The 27,720-nt window shown below is 39.7% G+C and overlaps 1 protein-coding gene across 2 annotated transcripts; it reads left to right on the top strand.

Annotated features, from left to right (window-relative positions):
• LOC121267911 (regulatory-associated protein of TOR 1-like) lies at positions 1-27,587 on the top strand. Of its 2 annotated transcripts, none has more exons than XM_041172014.1 (23): positions 1-762; positions 5,420-5,522; positions 6,472-6,554; positions 6,632-6,790; positions 6,882-6,998; positions 7,118-7,266; positions 9,092-9,246; positions 9,355-9,499; positions 9,580-9,658; positions 9,823-9,924; positions 10,430-10,513; positions 10,601-10,711; positions 17,617-17,967; positions 18,077-18,263; positions 19,150-19,770; positions 19,924-20,253; positions 20,371-20,500; positions 21,030-21,154; positions 21,266-21,411; positions 21,503-21,604; positions 22,044-22,129; positions 26,496-26,580; positions 26,754-27,587. In XM_041172014.1, the coding sequence occupies exons 1-23, from the start codon at positions 460-462 to the stop codon at positions 27,090-27,092; spliced, it is 4,092 nt and encodes a 1,363-aa protein (XP_041027948.1). In that variant the 5' UTR covers positions 1-459; the 3' UTR covers positions 27,093-27,587. The 2 variants fall into 2 exon arrangements, with proteins under 2 accessions (XP_041027948.1, XP_041027949.1); XM_041172015.1 differs by lacking the exon at positions 1-762 and adding an exon at positions 4,710-4,854.
• Positions 27,588-27,720: the final 133 nt, after the last annotated feature.

Raw genomic sequence — 27,720 nt, 5'->3', positions numbered from 1 at the left:
AAGGAACAAACTTGTAAAAAAAGCAGAAAGACAAAACTCACAACACACAAAGAGAGTCTCTTACAAAATCCTCTTAAAACTATTCAGAGAGATTTCTGTTTTGGTTGTGCCGCCACCACCATATGCGCCTCTATCGTTCTCTTCGGGTTCTAGGGTTTGTAGGGTTTTCAAAGACCTTCAGTTGCTTATCTAGGGCTTTTCGAGCTGGATTCTCTCGCTTTTCTCATACGTATCTCCATGCGCCGCTGGTTTAGTGGCTTCGTTGATTAGATAGGCTTCGCTTCTCTCTCTTCCTCTTTCAATTGATATCTGACTCTCTCAATCTTTGCCATACTAATTAGCTCCACTCAAAAGCCTAGGGTTTGATTTGTTCATTTTGAGATACTATGGCTTTCCGTTCAGGGCAAGTGGTTGGTTTGCCGATTGGGTTTGCACTTTGAGGGGGTTCGGGAGATTTGAATGGCATTGGGGGATTTGATGGCGTCTCGGTATTCGCAATCTTCGGTTGTGACAACGGTGGTCTCGAATCACTTCGACGAGTGTGCTTCGAACCACGAAGACGGGGATTTGGGTTCACAGAGAAGGGATTCGGAGACTGCCAGCAGTAGTCATGGGAATGCGTCAGCTTCCACCACTACGAGCATGGCATACTTGCCCCAGAACAAAGTGTTTTGTGAGCTTCGGCACGAGGCCTTCGAGGCTTGTGTGCCTACCGGCCCATCTGATAACGGTTTGGTTTCGAAATGGCGGCCTAAGGACCGAGTATGCTCCCCAGTCTCTGTTGCTGCTCCTCTTTTTGTTATACTGGATATTGAATTGCTTTTAGGTTTAAGTTTGTTGGGTAATATGGCAGAAATTGATTTTATTATTTACTCAGCTGCAAATTTATGATCTAAATGAAAACCTTTATTTGGGGAACCCGGTGCCTTGAAATAGTGGGATAATTTAGTCTTTAAAACTGGTAATTGTTGAAAAGGTGGCATTTCTTAAACTGATTTAAAAATATTGATAAATAGGCTTTTTAGCATTTAGGTGATTGGTGCTTTCGTGTAGAAATCGAAGTTATTTTACCTGTTTCAGTATGATCTGTCCAAATTGTAACAGATTTGACCAAGACGTGGGAAAATGGACTTTCTTTCTTGCTCGTTAGTGCTCCCATACCCCTATTATATTAGTTTAGCGGTTACGCCGATGCATTTCAATTTCGTTGTTGTGCTGGTAAGTCGTCCTTCCCTGTAATGGAACTTTCACAGGTCCTGTTAGTTGACCCAAGCTGAGCACCGTTAAAAATGAGTATGCATGGCTGGATCAGTATTTTCCTTAGATGTATGTGGTTAAATCAAGTCCTTATTATGGGTTTTGTGTGACCATATTGAGTGTGAAATTTAGGAAAACCCTTGCCGATTTCCGAGGCATCAAAGTTGTTGTCTTGTGTGCATGTAATAATTGTAATTTAAACCATGCTAGGCATTTTATGTGTTTCATTTTTGTAGAGAATAAAGTCGATAACGATTATGCAATCTTATATGTGAAAAGTATCGTTTTTTTCAGTTTGTTGTGTGATCTACAATTGATAGGAAATATATAGCATGAGCTTCTAGGATTTCATAGACTTGTGAGGATCGTAATTTTGTGTTTTCTTGGCTGAGTCCTATAATTGCACCAAAAATTTCTGTGTTCATAACTGAGTTCAAAATATTATCGAACTTTAAAATTTAGTTCATAGTGGGGTGGGGCTTTTGGGGTGGTTGGTGCACAAATGAGGTGAGTGAACCATATGGGGTGGGGCTTTTGAAACCCATAAGAAGAGGATGGGAAGCTTTCTCTAGATATACTCGGTTCGAGGTGGGTGATGGATGTTGAATCAAGTTTTGGCATGACCTATGGTGTGGTGACAAGGCTCTTAAGGAAGCTTTTCTTGGAATTTATGGACTTGCAAGGTCGCAGGAAGCCTCAATTGTTGATCTATTAGAGCTGCCCGATGGTGTTCCTCAATGGAATGCCACCTTCCTCAGAGCTGCACAAGATTGGGAAGTTGAGGAATTCACTAATTTCTACAACCTTGTCTATTCTACTAGGTAGATAGGTTCATCTAGAGTTGAAGAAAGGGAAGTTTTTTGTTTGGTAATTCAATCAGTCTCTTATCATGAACAAATCTCTCTCATTCTCGTGGAAGAGTATTTGGAAGACGAATGCACCTTTGAAAGTAGTTTTTTTTTTTTTTTCTTTGTATCGACAGTTTGCTTGGGAAAGATCCTCACCTTAGACAACCTATGGAGACATCGGATCATCGTAGTGGATTGGTGTTGCATGTGCAACAAGAGCTGGGATACTGTGGACCATTTACTTCTTCACTGCGAGGTGGCATGACCTTATGGAGCGGATTTTTTGCTAGGGTGGGGATAGCTTGGGTGATGCCGAGAAAGGTAGTTGACTTCCTAGCTAATTGGAGAGGTTTGTGTGGTAACTCACAAATCATAGCAATATGGAAGATGGTCCTCATTTGGTTATGGTGGTGTCTTTGGAGGGAGAGAAATGGTAGAAGTTTTGAATATCGCGAGCAGGCAATGGACGAGCTTAGAGTTCTCTTTTTCACACTTTATTCCATTGGTTAATTGTATTAAACTTCAATGGTCTGAATATCCTTTAATTCCTTGTATCCCTGGTTAGCAGGCAATGGACGAGCTTAGAGTTTTCTTTTTCACACTTTATTCCATGGGTTGATTGCATTAAACTTCAATGGTCTGAATATCCTTTAATTCCTTGTATCCTTGGTCAATCATGCCTAGTTGTCGCTCTTGTATATGTCTCGTGTTCCTTGACTATGCCTAGTTCTCATCAATAAATCCTTATTTACCAATCAAAAAAATAAATTTAGTTCATAGAGTGAATGGAGCACAACATTGTGGTTAGAATCAAATCTAGGAACATGGTCCATTGTTGATTGATGAGTTGCAGTTTAGAGAACTAAATATTTGCATAAAGCATTAAATACAAAGCTTAGTCATATTGAGTGCCTATACTTCTATTGCTTGCCCAACCTACTAAGGTAGTTTCTAGGTCTGATGACACCATTTACTCTGGTTGAAGTTTCTGAATGTCTAGTATGAGGCTGTTATTTTTGAACGGGAATCGTTAAGAAGCTTGGAGTATATCTTGCAATTGATTTTTCATGAGGGAATAAAGCTTTTCTATTTGTTGCTCAAACCAAAAAAGGTGTATTGGGAAGTAAGGAGGCCTCCATAAACAAATGACCTTCAATTATCTTTATGGTTCTAACCTCTCTTAACTTTTTTTTTTTTTTTTTTTCCATAAAACGATACGATAAATTTTTTGATGAGTAAATGATACGATACATTTGAGATAATATGGTGTAAGTCTCAAGTTCTCTAGACTAAGGATCTTGTCAAGTGTAGCTGTCCAAACAAAGAAAGATACTCTCAAGCTAGGTTTCCTTCTCCAAATAGAATTTCCATGAAAAAGTAGTGTTGTCGTGGGGGACTAATGTGCTATAAAAGGACTTAAGCTCATACACCCCTATCTTGTATAAGCTCCAATAAATCTTGTCTTCTTGGCCTTGTCTCAATCAAAAAGTATATAGTCAATTATAAAAAGAGGTAAAGTTAGAAGATTTGTAGACCATGAGAGGAGAATGAAGCTTTCTTTTTTAAAACCTTATTCCTTTGGGCAGGGGCAATAGATTTTAATGGGCTTAATCTCCACGAGTTTCTTATATTGGTTGTAAATCCTCGTTAGGCTTACTCATTCATACATCATGTAGTACAATGCCTATTATTACGAATAAAACTTCTTGCCTATAAAAAGAGAGGTATAGAGGTCCAACAAACTTCAATCCCATTGTGGAGAGTCACCACTGAAGCACCATTCCCTAGCAACATTGAACAGATCCAAAAAGATTCCGTTAAGCAGGCGATCAACACACCCTGCATTGTATTATAATTTTATGTTTGTTCCATCCCCCACCTTATACTTAATAGGCCAAGGGAACTCCCCCAACCCTTGCAAATGTTCTTTCATGATCCAATCCCATAGCTTATATTAACCTCATATGACTTTTGACTATTTATGTCATGTGACTTTTGACCCTTGACCCCATTCACGGCCATGCTTCAAGTTTACCACCATTCTCCATAATCTCTCCCTTTTGTTAGAATAGCGCCACAATCACTTCCTCAACATAGCTCTATTGAATTAAGTAGCCTTTTGATACCCAGACCACCTTCCAAAATTGCCGAACAGACCTTAGCCTAGTTCACCAAATGAAATTTCTACTCCCCTAAACCATTCCATAAGAAATCTTTGATACTGAGCAGTGAGTGTAGGTGGTGTATGGGGTTACAAATTGGTTGGGAGGGAAAAGTTCTCTCTTTATAGTGGTTCCAATGGGACTTCAATTGTACCATTGACTAGTTCTTTTGAAGTATGACTTAGATGTGGTTTGGGCCTTCGCTTTGGGCGTTACCAAGTGGTATTAGAGCCTATCTCAACCAGATTTATGGGACTTGAGTCATGCCAACTTCGATGGAATGACGTGACGAGGATATTGGGAATTTAAAGAGGGAAGATTGTGATACTCCATACTGAGTAGTGATTGTAGGTGGTGTATGGGATTCCATGTTGCTTGGGAGGGGGAAGTTCTTACTCTTTATAATGGTTTCAACGGGATCCCAATTGTACCATTGACTAGTCCTTTTGGAGTATGACCTAGATGTAGCTTGGGCCTTCGCTTAAGGCATTACAAAAGCCCTCTGTAACGTCTTTGCCATGCCGACAAGGAGAGTAAACAAATACATAAAGCTGGTGGACAGGCTTGAGAGTGTGTTCTTAATCAAGGTACCTGCCTTCTCTAGAAAAATACAACCTTTTCTAGCTTGCCAAACGATGTTCAAGCTTCTCTACAATGCCCTCCCAGAGTGTCATTGCAGTGAAGACACCCAACACCCTAAGCTACAAGCCAAGCCATCAAAATTACCCACATTACCAATTGGTAGTATCTCAGACTTGGCTGAATTGACTTTCAACTTGAAACTGCTTTCTAGCCAAAGGAACAAGCAGTGAAAATAATGCAAATGCTCAGGGTTTGCATCACAAAAAATTAGCTTATCATCTGCGAATAATAGATATGGGACAAGTGCTCCCTCATTATTAGTCAGCATTGATAAGCCTGAAAGCAGGCCCTCCGACACCAATGCTAAGATCATCCTACCCGAGGCCTCTTAGTTTTGTATGGTAGCTGTGGAGTGTGTGTGTGTGTGTGTGTGTGTGTGTGTGTGTGTGTCTGTCTCTCCTTCCCTCTCTCACTGCTTCCTTGTTTTAGTATATTCTGGTAAATGGGTCTTGGGACAGTTCTATCTTACACAGATTCTGCTTTTGATCAACTCCTTTTTGTTAAATGCAGATGAAGACGGGATGTGTTGCTCTAGTTTTATGCTTAAACATTAGTGTTGATCCACCTGATGTAATCAAGATATCTCCTTGTGCCAGAATGGAGTGCTGGATAGGTGCATTTAAAGCTGCCGATTTTCTTCCATTCCTCTGGTTTTATGGGTTGTTTGTTCGTTATTAATGTATTGTCATTTTGCTTCTATTTTTCTTGTTTTGGGATTTTAAGGATTCTTTCGAGTCTGAGCTGTCATATAATAGGTCTCCAATACTTCTCTTTCCTTGCTATGTTATTAGTGAGTACTTCTTATATTATCTGGCAAATGATTTTATTTCATTACTTCTTCTTGGTGGGATGTTCTACAGAGGTGGTTGAAATTAGTATAAATGTGTTAAAAGGGATTCAGTGTTGTTGTTTAGTTTTAGTATCTTTCAATGGTAATTTTATTCATGCTGATTTGAGTTAAATTCTGGACTTATTTTTGGATTTGTTTGATGAATCATATGCTGTGCTTAGCTATGTTGTGCTTATGATTTATGTTTCTTTTCCCATTTCTGGTACATGTGTTCTAGCATGTTATATTGTTTCTTTTTCACGAAAATGAAGAAAAAAGCAATTATTTGGAACACACTAGTTAACATCAGAATAACAAGAAAGATAATAAAAATTAAGAAAAAAACACAAGGAAGATAATAAAAATTAAGAAAAAAATTTCATCTTGCACTTTAAAGGAAGAAACTATGGTGCTAAATTAGTATAATTGAGAGTTGAGAAAAAGAAATAATTGGAAAAGTAAAATGACATGAAAAGTGCTTGAATTGAAATTACAAAACTGTGAGCAGCATTCAATAAGCCTAAAAATGCCACAGAAGCAAAATTACAGAATTGTTATCACAATTCAAGAAAATCATAAAATTTCCATTGAAGACATTCTGGACAAGAATGCAAATTTTGGCCCGAATGACCAAATAGACAAGAATGGCAGAAACTCACTGAATTTAAACCGAAATTGAATAGGGGCTAAAAAAAGGTCTTTCTTGTTTTCTAATATTCTTGCATCTGTGCAGATCCTTTTTCTATGATACCTCAAAAAGCACTCGAGACAATTGGAAAAACCTTGAGTAGTCAGTATGAAAGGTGGCAACCAAAGGTCAGAACATTTTTATCATGTATTCGTGTGACATGTTACGGTATCAGGTTCATTTTTAATGTATTAAAAATTAGCAGGCTCGCTATAAGTATCAACTTGATCCTACCGTGGAGGAAGTGAAGAAACTTTGTAATACATGTCGTAAATATGCCAAGTCAGAGAGAGTTCTGTTCCATTATAATGGACATGGTGTGCCAAAACCTACGGCTAATGGTGAAATTTGGCTCTTTAATAGGGTCCGTTACTGCTTTCCAACCTTCTTTTTTGTGCTGTTTTATTGTCACTATTAAATAGCTTGTCAGCATGTTCTAACTTATGTTGTTGCAGAGTTATACACAGTATATCCCCTTGCCAATCAGTGACCTTGATTCCTGGTTGAAGACTCCATCGATATATGTTTTTGACTGCTCTGCTGCTGGGATGATTATCAATGCCTTCACTGAGGTACCAAACAGTGTCTTTGCTACAAGTCATTTGAAATGGTAATTTGGTAGCTTTAATTTAGGGACAGGTATTAATGTTATCCTGACTGTTAAGGTAAATATTGGATTGTTTCTTGATAGCTTAATGACTGGGGTACTTCTGGATCCTCAAGGGATTGCATTCTGCTTGCGGCCTGTGAAGCACACGAGACTCTTCCACAGAGTGCTGAATTTCCTGCTGATGTGTTTACTGCTTGCCTCACTACTCCTATAAAGATGGCATTACGATGGTGAAATATATCTCCCTGTTTGTTGTTCAGTTTGACTACTAGCTGACACTTTGATCTCTTTTCAGGATGTTTCATTGTAGATAATATTGTCTTCTGAATCCTGAATTTAAAATATAATTTTCCTGCTAAATCAAAATTCTGTTTTTAGTCGTTCTATTTGTAATAATTTTTTTAGTATGAACAATCATTATGGAGGTATCATGAGAGAAAAAGCATAAGTTATCTTGTCACTTTTTAGTATGAACAATAATTGTGGAGCACCCTAATATTTATGGATTAAGTATTGAAGTAGTGTTTATTTGTCTATGATTTCTTTCTCATCCGCAAGAAAGTTAAAGTTAAATTGTGAGCTTATATTTTCTTTCTGATACAAAATTTATTGAAATTTCTCTACGTGTCATTGAGCATTAAATTTAGGTGAGTATATTGGAGAATATTAATTTTAGTAAGCCATGTTATATAATGTACATTTAGAAAAATTGAAAGTTCATAATTTCGATCTAATTGGAGTTGTGACTAAGGGTGAGGCTTGTGGACCAATAGATTATGACGACCCTCTTATCGAGAAACTTTTTTTTTTTTTTTTTTTAAAAAAGAACTTATTTGATCCCGGGTATAATATGCTGTACTCTTTTAACAGCTCTCCATTTTATCTTCTCCAGTTACTTGATTAATGGAGCCTGGTTGTGGTCTTTGTAGTCATTTAAAGGTTATTTAATAAGTGGTTGAAACTTCATTAAAAAGCACAGAACGCACAATCCCGGTACAGAGAATTTATGCAAGAGACACTTGTCTAGAGAGAGAAAAAGATACAAGAAAGTCATTGAAATTAAGCTGTCCGAAAGATTAGAGTATTGAAAAAGAAATCTTTGTATTTGATCAAGAGTTGGCTTGCAGCTCCTTCTGCCGTTTTCATCTACTTTTGTGTCATCATGGGTATAGGGTTCCTTTCCCTTTGATAATTACGAGGCTTGATGCTGATTTTTTGTGCTTTCTTTTCACTTTAAGGTGGTTATGCTTTTTAACAATACACTTAACAAAAAAATGTTTTTAACAATATAAATTACTAATACCTATAAAAAATTAATGATAAACTACTGATGCTAGTAGGAGATACGTGGAGAACAGTCTTTTTCCCTTTTTGTTGGGATGAATGATCAAGGCACCTCTTTTTACTTATCAATAAAAAAAGAAAAAAAGAAAAAAAATGATCAAGGCACCCTTTTTGCATCATCCCTTTATTAGGACTTGTCCAATTATGTAATGGGGAAGTAACTCTATCCTGATGCCTATGAACAGATGCACCCCTAGTTTACCAGTGTCACTGGGTTGCTTCTTGTCAGATGTTTGAACATTTGAATTGTAAGTTTGTGCGCACGAACATAATCCACTTGTGTTATTGTGGAGTAGGCCGTATTGCTTCAGATTCAGTTACTGGCTTGGTTTGTGAGCATCAGCTAATGACCTATTTTGTTGTTGTTTGTTCTGCCATTTAGTAGTTATTTAATTGGATTAATTGTGGGGCTGTCTGTGCTGCATTTTTAAAACCGTTTGTATGTGATATATGCATCAATGCATGCTTGCTGACCTTCATTATCTCTTGTGGAGGTATGTGTTCTGATTTTTTATTTAATCCTACAAGTTTTCCATGTATTCTTTGGCCCATCGCTGATTTTTTATTTTACTTTTTGTTGTTGCAATATGCGAATTGAAGAAAATTGAACTTAAGTGATTGAGTGGTTAATTATCCATGTGTTAATTGGACTGATAAAAAAAAACTATCCTTGTGTTAATTGGACTTATCAATCGGCATACTTTGTCATAGGTTCTGCAAACGTTCCTTGCTTCACGAGTCCCTTGATGATTCCCTCATAGATAAAATTCCTGGCCGCCAGAATGATCGGAAAACACTTCTGGGTGAATTGAACTGGATTTTTACCGCTGTGACCGACACAATTGCATGGAATGTTCTTCCTCATGGTAAATTTTTAACTTCACCGATTTAATGCTTCATAGCATGGCCTTGAGCTGTTCATTTATGCTTCTTGTTAGTGGTACAATTACCCATTACTTAGTTTTGCGCTGCAGATCTTTTTCAGAGACTGTTCAGACAAGATTTGTTAGTTGCCAGTTTATTTCGAAATTTTTTACTTGCGGAGCGAATTATGCGTTCTGCTAATTGTTCCCCCATCTCTCAACCAATGTTGCCACCAACCCATCAGCATCATATGTGGTATGCAGGATATGCATGTATATTTTTTCGGTTAGGTGTTTATAAAATTTAATTATTACTGTCACTTTTGCACAATGCAGGGATGCGTGGGACATGGCTTCTGAGATTTGCCTTGCTCAGCTTCCATCACTGATTGAGGACCCTAATGCAGAGTTCGTAGTATGTTCTTTTGGGTTTTATTGTACTTGTTTTTATTTCACTCTGGGCTTGCATGATTTTAGAATTTAGCTTATCAAGGGAATTATTAAGAATGATGATTTTGTATACTCTTATTATTCTCTTTTTGCTTTTTTCCTCTGAGTAGCACGTTTATGTTGTTTCAGGCTAGTCCATTTTTCACTGAGCAGTTGACAGCTTTTGAGGTATGGCTTGACCATGGATCTGAACATAAGAAACCACCAGAGCAGTTGCCCATTGTTCTTCAGGTGCAGCACATCACTTGCTCTTGAGTATTGGGGGCCATCATTCGGCCATCCTTCCTGTATAATGGTGTATAAATTTTCTGGGATGTAGGGATGCTTGCAATTTTTTTTTACCCAAATTGCCTGCTGAGTCCTATTTCTTGAGTTGTTAGTCCTATCAGTAATACAGTATGATTGTATTAAGAATTGTTTTAGAAAATTGTTTTACAAGTGCTAATTCAAGAACTAACAAGGAAATGACTTGAGTTTGGTTAGTCTCGGTTTCAATTTCTTGAAATGGAGATGCTTATAAAAAAAAAAAAAAAAAAAATTCTTGAAATGGAAATGATAACACAGTAAGCCTTCTGGTAGAGCCATAATGTTATGATTGATGTAAATTGCTTTGACTGACAACTTTTAAGGTTCTGGCTGCTGGTGGAATGGATTTTTTGTTCTTCAATGGATCAGTCTCTATGTTCCCAATCGTCTTTGCTTATAATAACAAGTCCATATACCATTTTGGTTTCAGGTTTTACGTAGCCAAAGTCATCGATTTCGGGCACTGGTTCTTCTTGGAAGATTCCTTGATATGGGACCCTGGGCAGTAGATCTGGTAGTTATTGGTAGCTTTAGTTTTGCTTCTCTCTTTCCTCTTTTAATGTAGTGATTGGCTCAATGAGTTTCTTCTCTATTTTTGCAGGCTCTGTTCGTTGGAATCTTCCCATATGTCTTGAAGCTATTGCAAACAATAACACCAGAGGTTCGGCAAATTCTTGTATTCATATGGACAAAGATTCTTGCTCTTGATAAGGTATACTAAATCTAAACCATAGTGTTTCTGTAGATTTCAGGTTTTTTTTTGTCAGAAAATCAAGTTGCTATTTATTCAAATGGAATTAGTTATGGTGGAATTTTGACACTTTGGTAGCCTCCACCACAATTTAGCAAGGTGAAAAATTGGTTTATTCAACCTCGTCTCTGAGGAATTTTCTCTAAGTAGTTTTTTTTACAGGAGCCTAGCAACTGTTTGTATGATGTCCTATAATAAAGCCCTCTTCTTCTTCTTCTTCTTCTTCTTTGTCGTCGTCGTCTTATTCCTCTTCTTCATGCCCAGCCCACTACTCGCAGAGGTCGCATAGTCCCCCAACCCCCCACGAACATGACCTAACCAAACCAAAATCTATATGCCATAGAGAGGGATAAAAACCAAACCCTAGAAATTTGAGGGACTAGTAGACACTGAGAGATACTTTGATACGCCTTTATGGCTGGCATTTCCTGGGACGCATTGTGTTCTAGGGAAAATTTGTGTTGATTCATATTGGAATAGGGCTCGTGGTTTGAAACCCTAGGAGAAAGAAACTGTTCCCAATTTCGTGGCTCCTGTCCCAATTTAGTTATTAAATACCATATGTTGTCAAAACCAGAATCCATTTGCTGAGATTTGGATGATTATGGGGTTCCCAAAACACGTAGCGGTAGAATCAAAAGTCTTTACATTGTCAAAGGATGGAAGATTCATGCTTATAACTGAAAGGAGCTAGAAGGTGGTGAAAGAGATGAGGCTGGGGCTGTCCATGGTGCAATGGTTTGCCAAAATTATGGAGGATTGCCTGAAGGGCAAAAAGAAAGATTTTTACACCACGACAGGGGACGACAATAGGAGTTTCATTGCACAGAGATGTTCAAATGCCCACAATCGCTGCATGGTGCTAGTTGAATACGAGGGTGGCAGTTGACGTAGCTTTTTTTCATACCAGAGGATGAGGATACTGAGGGTAGAGGACCAAGGAGGATGGCAGAGGCCCTGAGGGAGTTTGAAAATGAAAGTAGAAACTTGAGTCGTAACTGTGGAGAGGCATCACTGAGGTCTTTGGTGGAGGCGAGCCAACCACAACACCGCTCGTATAGGGAGGCTCTGATACAGACGACAATGCCAATTTAGTCCCGTGGGTGGAACATGGGTGGAGAAAATGGAATTAAGGCAGCTCAGAGAGGTGTCCCTGGCAAGGGGACTGGCAAGGCCCTCATATCATTGGTACATCAAGTAGTTAGTGGGAGGGTGGCGGGGGTTGGCTCGCTGTCAGGTTGGCAAAGGATGGCGTGCACAGTTCACTAATGGATGTGTAAGCACAACTGCAGGAGAAGGTGGAGTCCTTAATATGGTACATTGAATCAAGTGGTCCTAGCACCCTTAATAATCAAAATGGTGTGTTGAGGAGGCAGGGGCCTTGCATGGGCCGGGACTTGGAGACGAGGTATTTACATGGGCCTAGGCTTGGGCATGAATTCAGCAAGGACTCAGAACGTGGGCAGCTAAGAGTGGGGCAGTTTCTAACAGGCCACTCCCATGGGCCTCAGCCTGTGAAGCAGAATAGAGGAAAGGAAAAGCTTGGGGCCCAGCCAATGTTGAGAGTCCAAGCGGGTGGCGACGTTGGGCCTTCCACCAGAGGGAGCTTGTCAACCTTGCCGGTAAAGGCTCCGACTGACTCGCGACCGGCCGAGGAACCCTTGACGGGAGCCCATATGGTGACGTCGACGACAATGGTGCCGTGTTCTCACCGTCGTGTGCTGGGTCTCAGGCACATCACATATAGATGGTTATGATGAGTAGCAGGGAAGAGGATTCTGTTGATTCCTAGGTGGTATCCTCTCTGGCAAAGGCTGTACAACAGGTGGACGTGGCTTGAGTTCTGTTTACAGAAGCTGTAAATGAAGATGGTCCTCCCAATGGGCTGATAATCTCTACGCAGGGCTGCTTTGAGTGGAAAAGTAGGTCTTTGATCGCTGAGGAGGAAATGGGGGTGCAGATGGATTTGCAATGGGCAACTAGAGATGAGATCAATTGAGTTGGGGAACCAATGCCCCTAAATTGTCTGTTACCATGTCAACACTGTTTTTGATTGGATCTTGCACAAGGAAATCCAACATTGTTTGGGGATTGACTGCGAGGGTTTCGAGGAACAATTCATGGGCTTGCTTACTGCCATTGAAGTGGGTCATGTTAAGCCCAAGAAATCGGGCTCCAAGAAGCAGAGAGAGCTAAAGAGAGTAACATGGTGTATAAACTGAGGATGGCTCAAGTGGAGAACGATCCAAAGGGAAGGCGCCAACACACTCTTTATGAAGCCCAAGATTGTATTTTGGAATGTCCAAGGGCTTAATGGGGATAATAATCGCCTTCAGATAAAACATTTGTTGCATGAGTGGAAGGCGGACATTGTGTGCCTGCAAGAAACCAAGTTGGAAGTGATTCCAAGAAGTTTAGTTCGAGGCTTATGGAGCTGTCCATATGTGGATTGGGCTTATCTTGCATCTGTCGGGGCTTCAGAAGGAGTATTAGTTATGCAGGATAGAAGGGTGGTGGAGAAAATGGAGTACATTGGGGAATATACAGTGGCATGTTCCTTAAGAGTTTAGAAGACAACTTTGTGTGGGCTTTTGCTGGTGTCTATGGGCTGAACTTAGACAGTGAGAGAATACCTCTATGGGATGAGTTAGTTGGAGTACATAGTTGGTGGGACCTACCATGGTGCATAGGTGGCGACTTTAATGACATGCTTCCCAAGCGAACGCACAGGAGAAGGTAGGTTGCAACCATCAATGATGGAGTTCTCAGAGTGTATTTTCGATTTGGGATTGGTGGATATTCCTCTCATGCACTCGGTCTAACATCCAAACGTGGTGTAGAAAGGATGGATTCCTAGTATCCTCGGAGTGTGAAACTCATTATTCGGATATATGTTAGAAGAGGCTTCCTTGCCTCTCTTCAAATCATTTTCCTATCTTGCTGGATTGTGGAGACATTCAAGGAGGGATGTGGTATTTTAAATTCCAGAATATGTGGCTTAAAACTAATGGTTTTGTGGATAGGGTCAGACAATGGTGATCCTAATATCAATTCTAGGGCACTCCTAGTTTCATCTTTGCGGGCAAATTGAAGGATTTGAAAAAAGACTTAAAGCTTTGGAATGCTCAATCCTTTGGTGATATAGGCGATCGTAAGAAGGCTATGCTGGAAGAGCTACAGGAGGTAGAGAGGATACAAGAAAGTCGGATTCTCTCTCTGGATGAAGTCTCTCGCAAGACAGAGTTAATTTTAGAACTAGATTGGGTTACCTTTTTGGAGGAGATATCATGGCGGCTTTGTGGTTGAAAGGAGATCGAAGCACGAAGTTCTTCCATAGAGTGACCAACTCTCATAGGAGAACTAATACCATTGAGAGAATATAGATGGTGCGGTATGTACGGAGGCCCCTGTGATTAAAGAGCATATTGTTGGTTGTTTTCAACATTTGCTTACAAAATAGGTGTGGAGGCCAAAGCTTGATGGACTAGCATTTGAGTCCATTGAGCAGCAGCATGTCTCTTGGTTGGAGAGGCCTTTTGAGGAGACAGAGGTTCATGGTGTGGTGAGAAGGATGGTCAAAGACAAAGCACCTAGTCCAGATGGCTTTTCTATGGGATTCTTTCAGTCATGTTGGGATGTGGTGAAAGAAGATCTAATGAAGGTGTTCTAGGAATTTTTGTCGGTATGAAAATTTGACAAAAGCCTCAATGCCACTTTTATTGCTCTTATTCCCAAGAAGAATGGTGCATCAGAGGTGAAGCAATATCGTCCCATTAGTCTTGTGAATGGCGTGTACAAGATCATTACGAAACTCCAAAACACAGTTGTAAGGGGTAGACAAATTTTGGACTCGGTTCTCATTGCCAATGAATGTATTGATAGTAGATTAAAGTTTGGAAATTCGGGTATCTTATGCAAGTTGGATATGGAGAAGGCCTATGATCACGTCAATTGGAATTTCCTACTTTACTTGCTGGAGAGGTGTGGCTTTGGAGAGAGATGGTGCTTGTGGATTCGGTGGTGCATATCCACGGCGAAGTTCTCAGTTGGTAAATGGCAGTCCATAAGGATTTTTTAACAACTCTCAGGGTCTAAGACAGGGGATCCTCTATCTCCACTCCTTTTCATCATAGTCATGGAGACACTTAGGAGAATGATTTCTACCTTCGTTAACAGTGGTTTTGTGGCTAGTTTTTCTGTTGGTGACATAAATAGGGGTACTCTTTAACATTTTCCATTTGTTGTTCGCAGATGATACTCTAATTTTTTGAGGCAGAACAAAACCAGATTTGAGCATAAGGGGCACTCCTACTTTATTTTGAAGCCATATATGGCTTGAAAGTGAATTTAGCCAAGTCAGAATTGGTTACTGTTGGTAACGCTTGCAACTTCTGGCGGTTGGCTGGCTCTCTTGAATGTAAAGTTTCTTCTCTTCCTATGTGTTACCTCGAATTTCCTTTGGGGTTGCATCAAGGGCTATATCTATCTGGAGTACAGTAATTGAGAAGATTGAACGTAGATTGGCAGGTTAGAAAATATTGTACTTATCGAAAGGCGGAAGGGTTGCCTTAATCAAAAGCACTTTGTCAAATCTACGAATTTATTTTTTTTATCTTCATTCCCAATTCCAGCGAGTGTGGCAACCTGTATTGAGAAACTTCATCAGTATTTCCTTTGAAGTGGATTAGGCAATGAATTCAAGTTCCATCTAGTAAAGTGGGATAAGGTGTGCTCGTCAATTTCATCTGGTGGGCTGGGCATTAGAAACTTGAAGGTTTTCAATCGGACCCTTGGGAAATGGTTGTGACGATACAATATGGAACTGGAAGCTCTTTGGAAATTGGTGATTGATCCCAAGTTTAGAGGCTTGTGGGGAAGGTGGTGCAGTAGGGAGGTACAAGGGACGTGTGGAGTGGGAGTTTGGAAGCATATTAGAAAAGGGTGGGAGGCTTTTGCTCGTTACACTAGACTTGTGCTGGGAGATGGCTCTAGAATTAAATTCTAGTACGACTTATTGTGCGGAGATAATGCACTCAAGGATTCTTTCCCTTTAGCTTTTAGGATTGCATGTGAGAAGGAAGCTTCAATGGTTGATCTCATGGGGATAGCTGGTGATCTTGTCCAATGGAATGTGAGCTTTACCAGAGCGGCCCAAGATTGGGAAATTGACAGCTTTGAGGATCTCTTTAGACTCTTGTACTCCATGAAACCAAGCTCCCAAGGATCTGATACGTTGTGGTGGGTACCTGCAGGAAAAGGTATATTCTCGGTTTGCTCTTTCTATAAGTCACTTACACAAATACATACCAATCACTTTCCTTGGAGAAAGATCTAGAGAAACAAGGCACCCCCCAAAGCGACATTCTTTGCTTGGATAACTTCTCTGGGTAAGATTTTGACAATGGATAATATACGGAAATGCAAGGTGATTATAGTGGACTGGTGCTGTATGTGTGAAAAAAGTGGGGAGATTGTGGATCACCTTCTACAATATTGTGAGGTTGCTTGAGTGTTATGGGAAGATGTATTCAGACAATCATAGCTGGCCTGGGTTATGCTTGCCATTGTGGTTGAGCTTCTAGCCAATTTGTTGCCAGATCAAAATAGAAGATTATTCTGACGGCTAGTTAAACAACGGAAGTTAGAGATTAAGATTGAGAAAATCGCAAACAGTGATAAACTCTGAGATTAAGGTTTTACTATAAGAAAAATCCATCCCCTTCTGAAGCCCACAAGTCGGGCTTAAATAGGTAATGAAGAATGGCAAAACTGTAATTAAGGCCAAACCATGGAATAAGGAATAAGATAACTATGACTAAAATGTAGCCTAAGAATTCGGAATAAAATCGTTATTAAAGATAAACATTACCATAAAAGGAAATTAACCAAAAATGAAAGAGTTGACTAAAGTTGACGTTTCAGAGGTAAAAACAGCTGATTTTGGGGTTGCAAGGGGCCCACCAAGATGAAGCATGGTGACCATGACGTATGTGCCGAAGAGCTTTCCAGATTGGGGTCATATGCGCGATTCTGACACTTGTAACCGAAGTTATAGTTAAAATACGGATGCCGCCACTTCTCGCCCAACCAACTAAGAGATAAGTCTTCTCGCCCAACCAAGAGATAAGTCTCGTCGCCTAACCGAGGGATAAGTCTCCTCGCCCAACCGAGAGGTAAGTCTCCTCGCCCAAGTCTTTATCTCATCCTGCCTACTTGAGTCTCCTCTCCCAAATCTGCCGCTCCTCGCCCAAATCTTTATCTCTTCTCGCCTACCTTTTACTGGTCTACCTTCTTTAAGTAGTCCAATGCTTTTAACGTTGCATCTGTCAGCTGAGCCTCATCGGTCTCGGATTTAGACTCGGATCCCCGTGCATCACAGTTGGACAAATCTAGGCGGTATTCCACAAATCACAGCTGTGGAAGATTGTTCCTATCTGTATTTTGTGGTGCATATGATAGGAGCATAATGTCTAGATGTTTGAAGACAATGAGCGCTTATTGGAAGAGCTTAGATTACTTTTTGTTAGAATCTTATTTTTATGGGTCAAAGCTGTTGATTTCAATGGCCTTGATTTTCATGTTTCTATTTCTCCTTCCTAGATAGGTGTCGCCTCTTGTATACCATCTTGTATACTTGCGCTATGCCTATTCTTTTTAATAGAATTGTTTACTTATAAAAAAGAAAATGATATCCTATAAGTTTTGGCACACAAGTCAGAAAGAAATTTCATGTGCCACTGATTCTTTATTCCTGCCTCCTTTTTTTTTTTTTTTCTGCCACTAGTGCTAGTGCTGAAACTGGTTTTTAACATGCATCCTTTATATATTAAATATTGATTACTCTTTTATGTCTTGTGGGATGATAGTCATGTCAGGTTGATCTGGTAAAGGATGGGGGGCATACATATTTCATTAGATTTCTTGATAGCATGGAAGCATATCCAGAGCAGCGTGCAATGGCTGCATTCGTTTTGGCTGTAATTGTTGATGGGCACAGAAAGGGCCAGGAAGCCTGTGTTGAAGCTGATTTAATTCATGTCTGTTTGAAGCACCTTCAGGGTTCAACCCCTAATGATTCAACTGACCCCCTTTTTCTTCAGTGGCTTTGCCTATGTATGGGAAAGCTGTGGGAGGATTTCACAGAGGCCCAAATAATGGGCTTGCAGGCTGATGCCCCTGCGATATTTGCTACCCTACTTTCTGAGCCCCAACCAGAGGTTTGCCATCATGCTTTGTCACTCTTTTTTTCTTTGATTAATTTTATTTTTTTAAATTTCTTCATTGAATTTGTAATGATTCAGTGTATAATTCTTTTTTTTTTTCCAGGTCAGGGCTTGTGCTGTTTATGCCCTTGGTACCCTGCTTGACATGGGGGCCCTCTCTAGAGATGGTGTTGGAGGAGATGAAGAATGTGATGATGATGAAAAGATCAGGGCTGAGATTAGTATCACTAGAAGCCTTTTAAGTGTTGTTGCTGATGGAAGTCCACTGGTCAGGGCTGAGGTTGCCGTGGGTATGTGAATGGTCATCAATTTCCCATATTAATCTGATTCCATTGTTTTCTGCATCTGTGTTTTCATCTAGTATATACTAGGGGTGCTACCTGCCCCCTATGGACTAAAAAAATTGTGAACAAGTCTAACAAGTTGTAATATATATTTATATATACACAATTTGTAAAATATAAATATATATTTATATTTACATATATATAATATATATATATATATATATATATAAATGTAAGCTGGGGCGGGGCGGCCTTGGGCCCTCCCCGCCACTCACCCCTACTAGGGGCCCTAGATGCGGGGCGGGGGGCCCTGCCCCCGCATGGCAGAGCTGGGTTGCTGGCCCCGCCAAGCGGGGGTGGGGCAGCGGGGTGCAGGGCCCCACTGCCCACCCCTAGTATATACTTGATATTTTTGGATGAAAGTGGTAGAGGTTACACACCTTGTAATGATTATAAAGGGAATCCTTTTTGCAGAATCAATTATGCTAGGTTGGATTCGGTGAAAAATTGATAAGCAGAGCTATTGTCTCTTTTTTGGTGGTATAAAATATTAATACTGTTATACTGTGATGTTCAAATTAGTCGAAAATTCATTGTGTTCAAAACTCTTGATTGATAATTTTGTAAACCATCAAAAGCCACGATTGACAAGTAATATCTTGGAACTTTACCTTTCCCCTCTTCTTTAACTAGCACAAACATAGATTTGGCAATGCTTGTACACCACTCATCTATTCTTTTACCCATTATTTGTTTCAGTTTGGGGAATTCCTAGTTGCTTGTTTTATGCTGCTGCTTATTCATTGTAATTGTTATAGCTGTGGATTATAACTTCTGTTAATAGCAACTTTGAAAGTAACCAAGTCTGGTCTTCCTCGTTCCTTGGCAGCGCTTGGGCGCTTTGCCTTTGGCCACAACAAGCATCTCAAGTCAATTGCTGCTGCATATTGGAAACCCCAGTCTAATTCTCTGCTGAATTCCATACCTTCTTTGGCTCATATAAAAAGTACAAGCAGTGGATATAGTAACCCAAACCAGTACATATCGCATGGAAACATTGTTTCATCCCAAGTTGGTTCTGTTTTAAGAGTTGGCAATGACAATCCATCAGTGTTTCGAGATGGAAGGGTCTCCACCAGCAGCCCTCTAGCTAACTCTGGAATTATGCATGGTTCTCCTTTGTCTGATGATTCATCTCAACATTCTGATTCTGGAATATTGAATGATGGTGTCAGCAATGGGGTTGTTAACCATTCCAGGTCAAAACCTCTGGACAATGCAATGTATTCACAATGTGTATTGGCTATGTGTACATTAGCCAAGGATCCATCTCCACGCATAGCAAGTCTTGGTCGGCGGGTACTGTCCATTATTGGGATTGAACAAGTGGTGGCAAAACCTTTGAGGACCACCAGCGGCAATGTTCGGCCTGGTGAACTGGCAAAAGCATCTCCAAGTCCTAATCTTTCTGGACTAGCCCGTTCGTCTTCGTGGTTTGACATGAGTGGAGGTAATTTTTGGGTGTGAACAATATGGTGTTGTTTACTGATATTTGAAATGGTAGTTATTTTGATTGGAGTAATCCAATGTATTACTTTGATTCCAATAATGATTATGCCTTTAATTTTTGCTTTTAATCATAATGTACTTGTGTTGTTGGCAGGTCATTTACCTTTAACCTTCCGAACTCCTCCTGTCAGCCCTCCTCGACCCAGTTATTTAACTGGAATGCGAAGAGTTTGCTCTTTAGAGTTCAGGCCTCATCTGATAAATTCTCCTGACTCAGGATTAGCTGACCCTCTTCTTGGTTCTGGAGGTTCATCTGGGGTTTCGGAACGCAGTTTACTTCCGCAGTCAACAATCTATAATTGGAGTTGTGGCTACTTCTCCAAGCCACTTCTTACTGCTTCAGACGATAGTGAAGTAATACTAGCTAGAAGAGAAGAGAGGGAGAAATTTGCATTGGAGCATATAGTTAAATGCCAGCACTCATGTGTGTTTTTTTGTTGATTAGTCTTCTGTTCCTTATAATATGCTTCTGTGATAGGCTTAGAAAATGTATTATGGTTTTTGGTTGTGGAACCAATGTGGTTGTTTATTTCTTGGTCAGCCGTTAGCAGGCTTAATAATAATAATCAAATTGCTAGCTGGGATACAAAGTTCGAAACGGGCACCAGAACAATACTGCTGCAACCTTTCACTCCTGTTGTTATTGCTGCAGATGAGAATGAACGGATCAGGTATGCATCTTTTCATTTATTGTACTTTTATTTTACCTATGCTGTGAATGCATGCTTAGATGGCTTGATTATCTGAGAATGAACTAATTTACATGGGAACCCGGAAGTCTATACCTCCCTCTCTTCCTCCGTATAGATCTATTGATCTATCTGTCTGTCACTTTTTTATGCTACTTATCTGATGATATCTTTTAGATACTACTTTACACATCCCGTTTGAAAATAAAAATTTGATATTCCAAAAACTAAGAAACTTGACGAGAAAATGTTTTGCCTTTTGTTTTCTTCATAAATTCCATGTGACGGGTGATATCAGCTAGATTGTTTTCTTGTTAGATAACATTTAATTTTTTTTGAAACTTTTCTCGCAGAATTTTTCATTTTGCATCTTATACTGTATGATTACATGGTTTTCTGTTAATTTAATTGCTGCTGGTTTAATGAATAAACTTTCACAAGTCCTTTGTTGTCGTGCTGTATATAAATTTGTACATTGCCTGAAATTAGCCATGTGTGTTTTTTCTTGCAGGATATGGAATTATGAGGAAGCTACCCTGCTCAACTCTTTTGATAATCACGATTTTCCTGACAAAGGAATTGCTAAGCTCTGCCTTATAAATGAACTTGATGACAGCTTGCTTCTTGCTGCTTCATGTAATGTCATTTATTATTGTTTTAGTTAGTATCATGAGGGTCATAGAGTTGTTTGTTGGAATATCAGAAATTATGAGACAGTCTAACTTCCGGTGTGTGCATATGCTTCAGGTGATGGAAATATTCGAATTTGGAAAGATTATGATCTGAAGAATAAACAAAAGCTTGTAACCGCATTCTCTTCAATTCAAGGTCATAAATCTGTTGTGCGAAGTTTAAGTGCTGTTGTGGATTGGCAACAGCAGTCCGGATATTTGGTAACTGCTTTGTTTTGGATGTAAATCCTGTACTTTAGGACCTTATTCTGAGGCCAAGTGTGGTTAAAATTTCCCAATGTTTTATCATTAGTATGCTTCTGGTGAGATGTCATCCATCATGCTTTGGGATCTGGATAAAGAGCAGCTTGTTAGTTCCACTCCCTCGACATCAGATTGCACCATCTCAGCATTGGTGAGTTTTTAGCCATTCCACATTTTTTGTTTAGTTTTACTATGATGTAGCTGGTAACTAGAACCGTATGTTTAAATAATATCTCTGATTAGATGTAACTTGTGCTAGATTTGCTGAATAAGGTAACAAATTATTGAATGTTACAAATGTGGGAAACATAGAGAATTTCAGAATGAATGTTGTAGTAAATCATACATCATAATTTTCGTTGCATCAAGATCTTTCATAATAATTTAATGTTGGGAAAGCTACACTTTGGCCTGTTTAAGTTGGAAAATGGCGTGTGCTGTTGTATTTTAGAGGTATCATTGCAATGGGGTGGGGGGTGTTTAGTATAATATTCCATTTTTATATATGTTTCCATAGTTATTTTAGCAATTGGGAACGCTTGAACTTTTTTGATGGGGTTTGTTTTATTTGTAATGTATGCCATGCCTAGGCTGCTTCTCAAGTTCACGGGGGTCAATTTGCAGCTGGTTTTGTGGATGGTTCTGTCAGACTCTATGATATTCGGAAACCAGCAATGTAAGATTTCACATGCGATATTCCTGTCGTAATGTAAATGTTTTCATGGTTGTGAGTTGTGACATTGTACCATAGGGAAATCATTCTATAGTCAAGGGTAAAACTCATTTGCAACATGGTAATTTTTCCTAGCAGCTTTTGAGGAAAACTTCTTTACTTTGTGTCGAGGAAAAGTTCTTCAGTTAGTATTTTATGTGTTTGTGTGTGGTGTGAGATATGTGAAGAAAGGGTGGCACATGGGCATCCAAGCATACCAATTTTGCGTAAATCCATCTTCCATTTGTATTTTTTTTATAAGAAAGAAAGATTTTATTAATATGAAAATAGGCATAGCCGAAGCACACATCTAGAATACAAGAGAATGCACCTAATTAGAAACTAGAGGTAATGCAACTAAACCCTAATGCACCTAATTCATGAAAACTAAAACCATTGAAATCTATAGCAATAGCACACAAATTAATGTTATAGAAAAACTTTTTTAGATCTTCCATGGAGCGCGCTCCAGATCCTCGAAGTTTCGGACATTCCTCTCCCTCCAAATACACCATAATAGACAAGTAGGTGCCATCTTCCACACAGGAGGAATACCGTTAACAGCTCTCCAACTAGCTAGGAGATCAACCACCTTTCCAGGCATAACCCATGCTAGTTCAACTCTACTGAAAAAGTCCATAAGGCCCTGACAATATCGCTATGGAGTAGTAAGTAATCCTCTGTTTCACCACTGTTTTTGCACATACAGCACCAATCAACTACAATAATCCTGTGTTTCCTAAGGTTATCCATGGTTAGGATCTTTCCTAAGTAAGAAATCCATACAAACAATGCCGGCTTTGGGGGTGCCTTGCTCATCCAAATACTCTTCCAAGGGAAGAGATTCTCTTCATGAGTCATAAGGACCTCAGAGAACGAGTGTATGGAGAATTTTCCTTTGCTAGGAGGCCAAACAATCTTGTCCACCCTTACATTACCATCTCCGAAAGAGTACAACAAATTGAAGAATTCTATGAAAACATTGACCTCCCAATTGTGAGCTTGCCTAATAAAATTGACATTCCCCTGCTGAAAGGCAAAAGAGATTCCCCTGATTCAGCCACCAAGGCCTCTTGCTCACGTGCAATCTTAAAAATTGTGGGGTAAGCATCCTTCAGAGCCCTATCTCCACACCATATATCATGCCAAATACTGATCCTTGAACCATCCCCCACCCTCTTATATTTTTCCATAATCCCACACCATAAGCCCCTCGACGCTCATTAGAACCCCATCCCCCCTAGCACTCTCATACTTCTAATCTATCACAATCTTCTACAAAGCTTCCACCTCATAATTATAGCACCACAACCATTTCCCTATTAGGGCCATTTTGAACACTCTCAAGTTATGAATCCCCAAACTGCCCCCAGTATTTGGAGAGCGCACCTTATCCTAACCAACAAGTTGGAACTTAAACTCCTCTCCTAACTCATCCCCCAAAAATTCGTTGGAGCTTCTCAATCCTAGATGCAAGCCCAAGAGGAAGAGGAAATACGGATGAGAAATATTGTGGGAAGGCTTGAGAGTGTGCGAGTGTGCTCTTTATAGGGGGAGGATTACCCCCTTTTGATGGATACATCCTTTTCCACCTGGCTAGCCTGCACTCTATCTTCTACAATTCATCATTCCAAATGGAATTGACCATGAAAGGGGCCAAGAGGAAGACCAAAATACTTCGTGGGTAGTGATGATACTTTACAGCCCAATAGACAAGCTAGCCCCTTATATTTCTAACATTTCCAGCCGCAACCGGCTCGGATTTAGAGATTTATTTTCAACCTGGAAACAGCTTCAAAGCAAAGAAGGATATATTCCTCAAAGATTGGATGTGCCCTTGTTCCGCCACATAGAATAACAATGTAGCATCTGCAAACAAAAGATGAGAGATGTTAAGTATGACACGGTTAATATCCCCCACTGAAAATCCTGAGAAAAAATCACCCCCAACCGAAGCCGTCAACATTCTACTAAGGCCTCGCTTGGTTACAAAAACCATCTCATCTCATCTAATCCTTACAATTTTTTCAAACTTCCACACAAATACAATAAATAATTCATCTTTTCCAAATCCCAAAACAAAAATAATATTAACAATATTTTATTCAACTTTTAACTTTCATATCATCTCATATGTGTAACCAAACGTGGCCTAAGTGCCTCCATGACAGTGACAAAAAGTAAAGGGGACAATGGGTTGCCTTGTCCTAACCTCCAGGTATTACTAAAGAATCCCACCAGATCATGGTTCACCAATATTGAGAAACAAACAGTTGACACACAATGCATGATTCATGACCTACATCTCTCCCCAAAACCACATCTCCCAAGCAAGTAATAAAGAAATCCCTTGACATGGCTGTATGCCTTCTACATATCAAGTTTGCATTGAATACCCGGTAGTCCCGACTTAATTCTGCTATACAGACATTCATTAGCAATTAGTACTGAATCTAGTATTTGTCTCCCTCTAACAAATGCATTTGGTGACCTAGAAATTATTTTTTCCATGACTATGCTCATCCTGGCAGCTAGAACTTTAGCAATAATCTTATACACCCTATTCACAATGTTAAGAGGGCTATAATCCTTTACATTCGAAGCACCAGCTTTTTTTGGTGATGAGTGCAATGAATGTAGCATTGATACTTTTCGCGAAGTTCCCAAAAGAGAAACTCGTGGAGAACCATCATAACATCCTCCTTAACCACCTCGGGTCTGAAAGAATGCCATAGTAAAACCATTTGGGCCCGGTGCTTTGTCTCTAGACATCTTTCTAATTACTTGGCGAACCTCTTCCTCTTCAAATGGCCTCTCCAACCAAGCAGCACTTGATTGATCAATTCCCTCAAAGGATAGACCATCAAGTTTGGGCCTCCATGCAAACTGGTCAGATAGCAACTCTTCATAATACTGGATAATATGATCCTTGATCATGGAATAATCAGAAGAAACAATTCCATCAATATTAAGCATCTCAATGACATTGTTTCTCCTATGTGAATTGGCAACTCGATGAAAGAACTTTGTTCACTTATCCCCTTCCCTTAACCATAATGCCCTTGACTTCTGCCTCCAAGAAATTTCCTCCATGAAAGTCATCCTCTCGAGATGATACAACCTGGTTTTTCCGAAGACACTCCACCTCAGAGAGTGCTCTATCCTCCTCTAAACCCTCCAAGCCTTGTAGATCCTGCAGCAGAGCCCTCTTCTGACATTCCATGTTACGAAGACCTGTTCGTTCCAAGTCTTCAAATATTTCTTCAAAGCTTTCAAGTTTCCTGCCAATATAAAACTTGGAGTACCCTGAAACTGATATGAAATCCACCGTTGTCTAATCATATCCACAAAGCCTTCCACTTTTACCTGCATGTTCTCAAATTTAAAGTATTTTCCGCCCCTTAAATAGCTCCGCAATCCAACATGACGGGAAAATGATCCAAGCATATGCAACATAATCTTTTCTGCATAAATCCGGAAAATGCGCCCCCCAATCGTGTCTGTTATTTAGGCATTTTGTGATGTTTATTAGGTTCACTTCACTCTGATAAAATACGTGCTACTTGAAAATGTTCATTAATAGCAAGACGAGGTTTAATTTTTTTTTACACTGCTGTCATAGCAGTGAAGTCTGTCCCGCGTTTCCAATTATCTCAGGTTTTTTTTAGCATTGCAGGTGACATGGTGCAGGACCATAAGGGGCCCACTTGGATTATTTTCATATTTGATAATTGCAAGAGTATCCGTTTGACCCTTTTGTATTCCAATGTAATATCTAGGCACACTGAAATGTTAAGACTTTTGATTGGTGGTTTAACCATTGTAAAATGAAATGGCTCAATATTTTTAGTTGATAAAAAATCTCGTCCTAGATATTTTTTTTTTCTAAAAACTTTGCGAGAATGGTTGCATTAATTGTTGCCCAGACTTTCTTTTTAATGTTCTTCTGTGTGATGGCCATGAACATGTAATTTGCATTTAAAAACTCTGATCTATTTAGTTTTTTCCTAAATGCATATTTATGATGTTAGGTCAATAAATTTTTTCAGTGTTAGATTACTTATGTTGATGGAAATGTTATTTATTGGGCGCATCTGAATGATCATGATGCTTTGTAATTAAAATATTGACCGTAAGAACTCGGGTCAAGGAATCACTTTAATGTCACTGTGACATTGCTTGAGTTTAAGTTGACTATGAGTCGTGCTTTGTTTTTTCCAAAAAACAATTATTGGTTTTGCATGTTATCTGTTCCTAATTGTTTTCATGTTTGACATCTGCATGTGCAATGCCTTCGGTACCTTGACATGTCATGTCATCTAATTCTTAGGCTTGTCTGTGAAACACGGCCGCACTCTCAAAAGGGTGAAAGAGTTGTGGGAATTGGCTTCCAACCTGGGCTTGATCCTGCGAAGGTAAACGTAGCTCCAATAATGTTTCATGCCTTGTTTAGACAATAGACTTGGCTTAGGGTTCTTTCTGTCTTCCATTGCATTCAATTTATAAACCCTTGTTACTCTTGATGGGTTCAATTTGAAATATCCTTGTGGGAAGGTGAAGTGCCTCTAACCATCAAATCCTCTTTCAGATTGTTAGCGCATCTCAAGCTGGTGACATTCAATTCCTTGATATCAGAAATGATAGGGATGCCTACCTCACAATTGATGCTCACAGAGGCTCCCTTACAGCTTTAGCTGTTCATAGACATGCCCCGGTTATTGCCAGTGGTTCAGCCAAACAGCTTATCAAAGTCTTTAGCCTTGAGGGTGAACAACTAGGCACTATTCGGTACCTGCATACATTCATGGGCCAGAAGATAAGTTCTGTAAGCTGCCTTGCCTTCCATCCCTACCAAGTATTGCTTGCTGCTGGTGCTGTAGATGGTTGTGTCACTGTCTATGCCAACGACAACTCTCAAGCAAGATGAAGGCGAGTTATTTCCTGATGTCTGTTTGATATAGGCTTCTAATCAGAGGGATTAGAGGGACACAAGTGCATGAGACTTCCATTGGAGTCACTGCTGGAGCTTTCACTGGTGCAGTTGGATCATCACGTGCCACACATTCTCGCTGCCCTAATTCTTCTTCGCTGTCAATGTATCGTGGAATCCTGGTTGGGTGCTTTCTACCAATGGTGTGCTATACATTCGTTAGCCCCCCCCGCCCTGTGGGTCATGGCTTTAAGTACATATTTATTGGGGGGCTTCGACAAATAATCTGTCACGAGTAAATGAGTGTAAATAGTTTATCCTCTTTATATATAGATATATGTATTTCTCCATTTTAGCGTCTTCATTGTTTCTTCCGCCTGTTAAAACGTGTAAATGCAGCACTCTATTTGTCACGATTCTGAGAGTTGCCCATAGTGCTGTGGGTTGAACTCCTGAAACACGGGGGATTCAACTTCACCCCTGTTCCTTTAACTTTATGATGATGGTGGTGATGGTCACTTGGTTCTTTCATTAACGATTATCTAATGTGTAGATTAGTTGAGCTTGAGCTTGTGTCCCAGTTCTCCATCGGTCACGAGAAAAGACTTGTTTTGTCCTAGAGCTT

Source organism: Juglans microcarpa x Juglans regia, chromosome 5S (assembly GCF_004785595.1).
Source record: "Juglans microcarpa x Juglans regia isolate MS1-56 chromosome 5S, Jm3101_v1.0, whole genome shotgun sequence".
In the NCBI taxonomy this organism is placed as follows: domain Eukaryota; kingdom Viridiplantae; phylum Streptophyta; class Magnoliopsida; order Fagales; family Juglandaceae; genus Juglans; species Juglans microcarpa x Juglans regia.
This window is presented reverse-complemented; position numbering and strand designations above follow the sequence as displayed.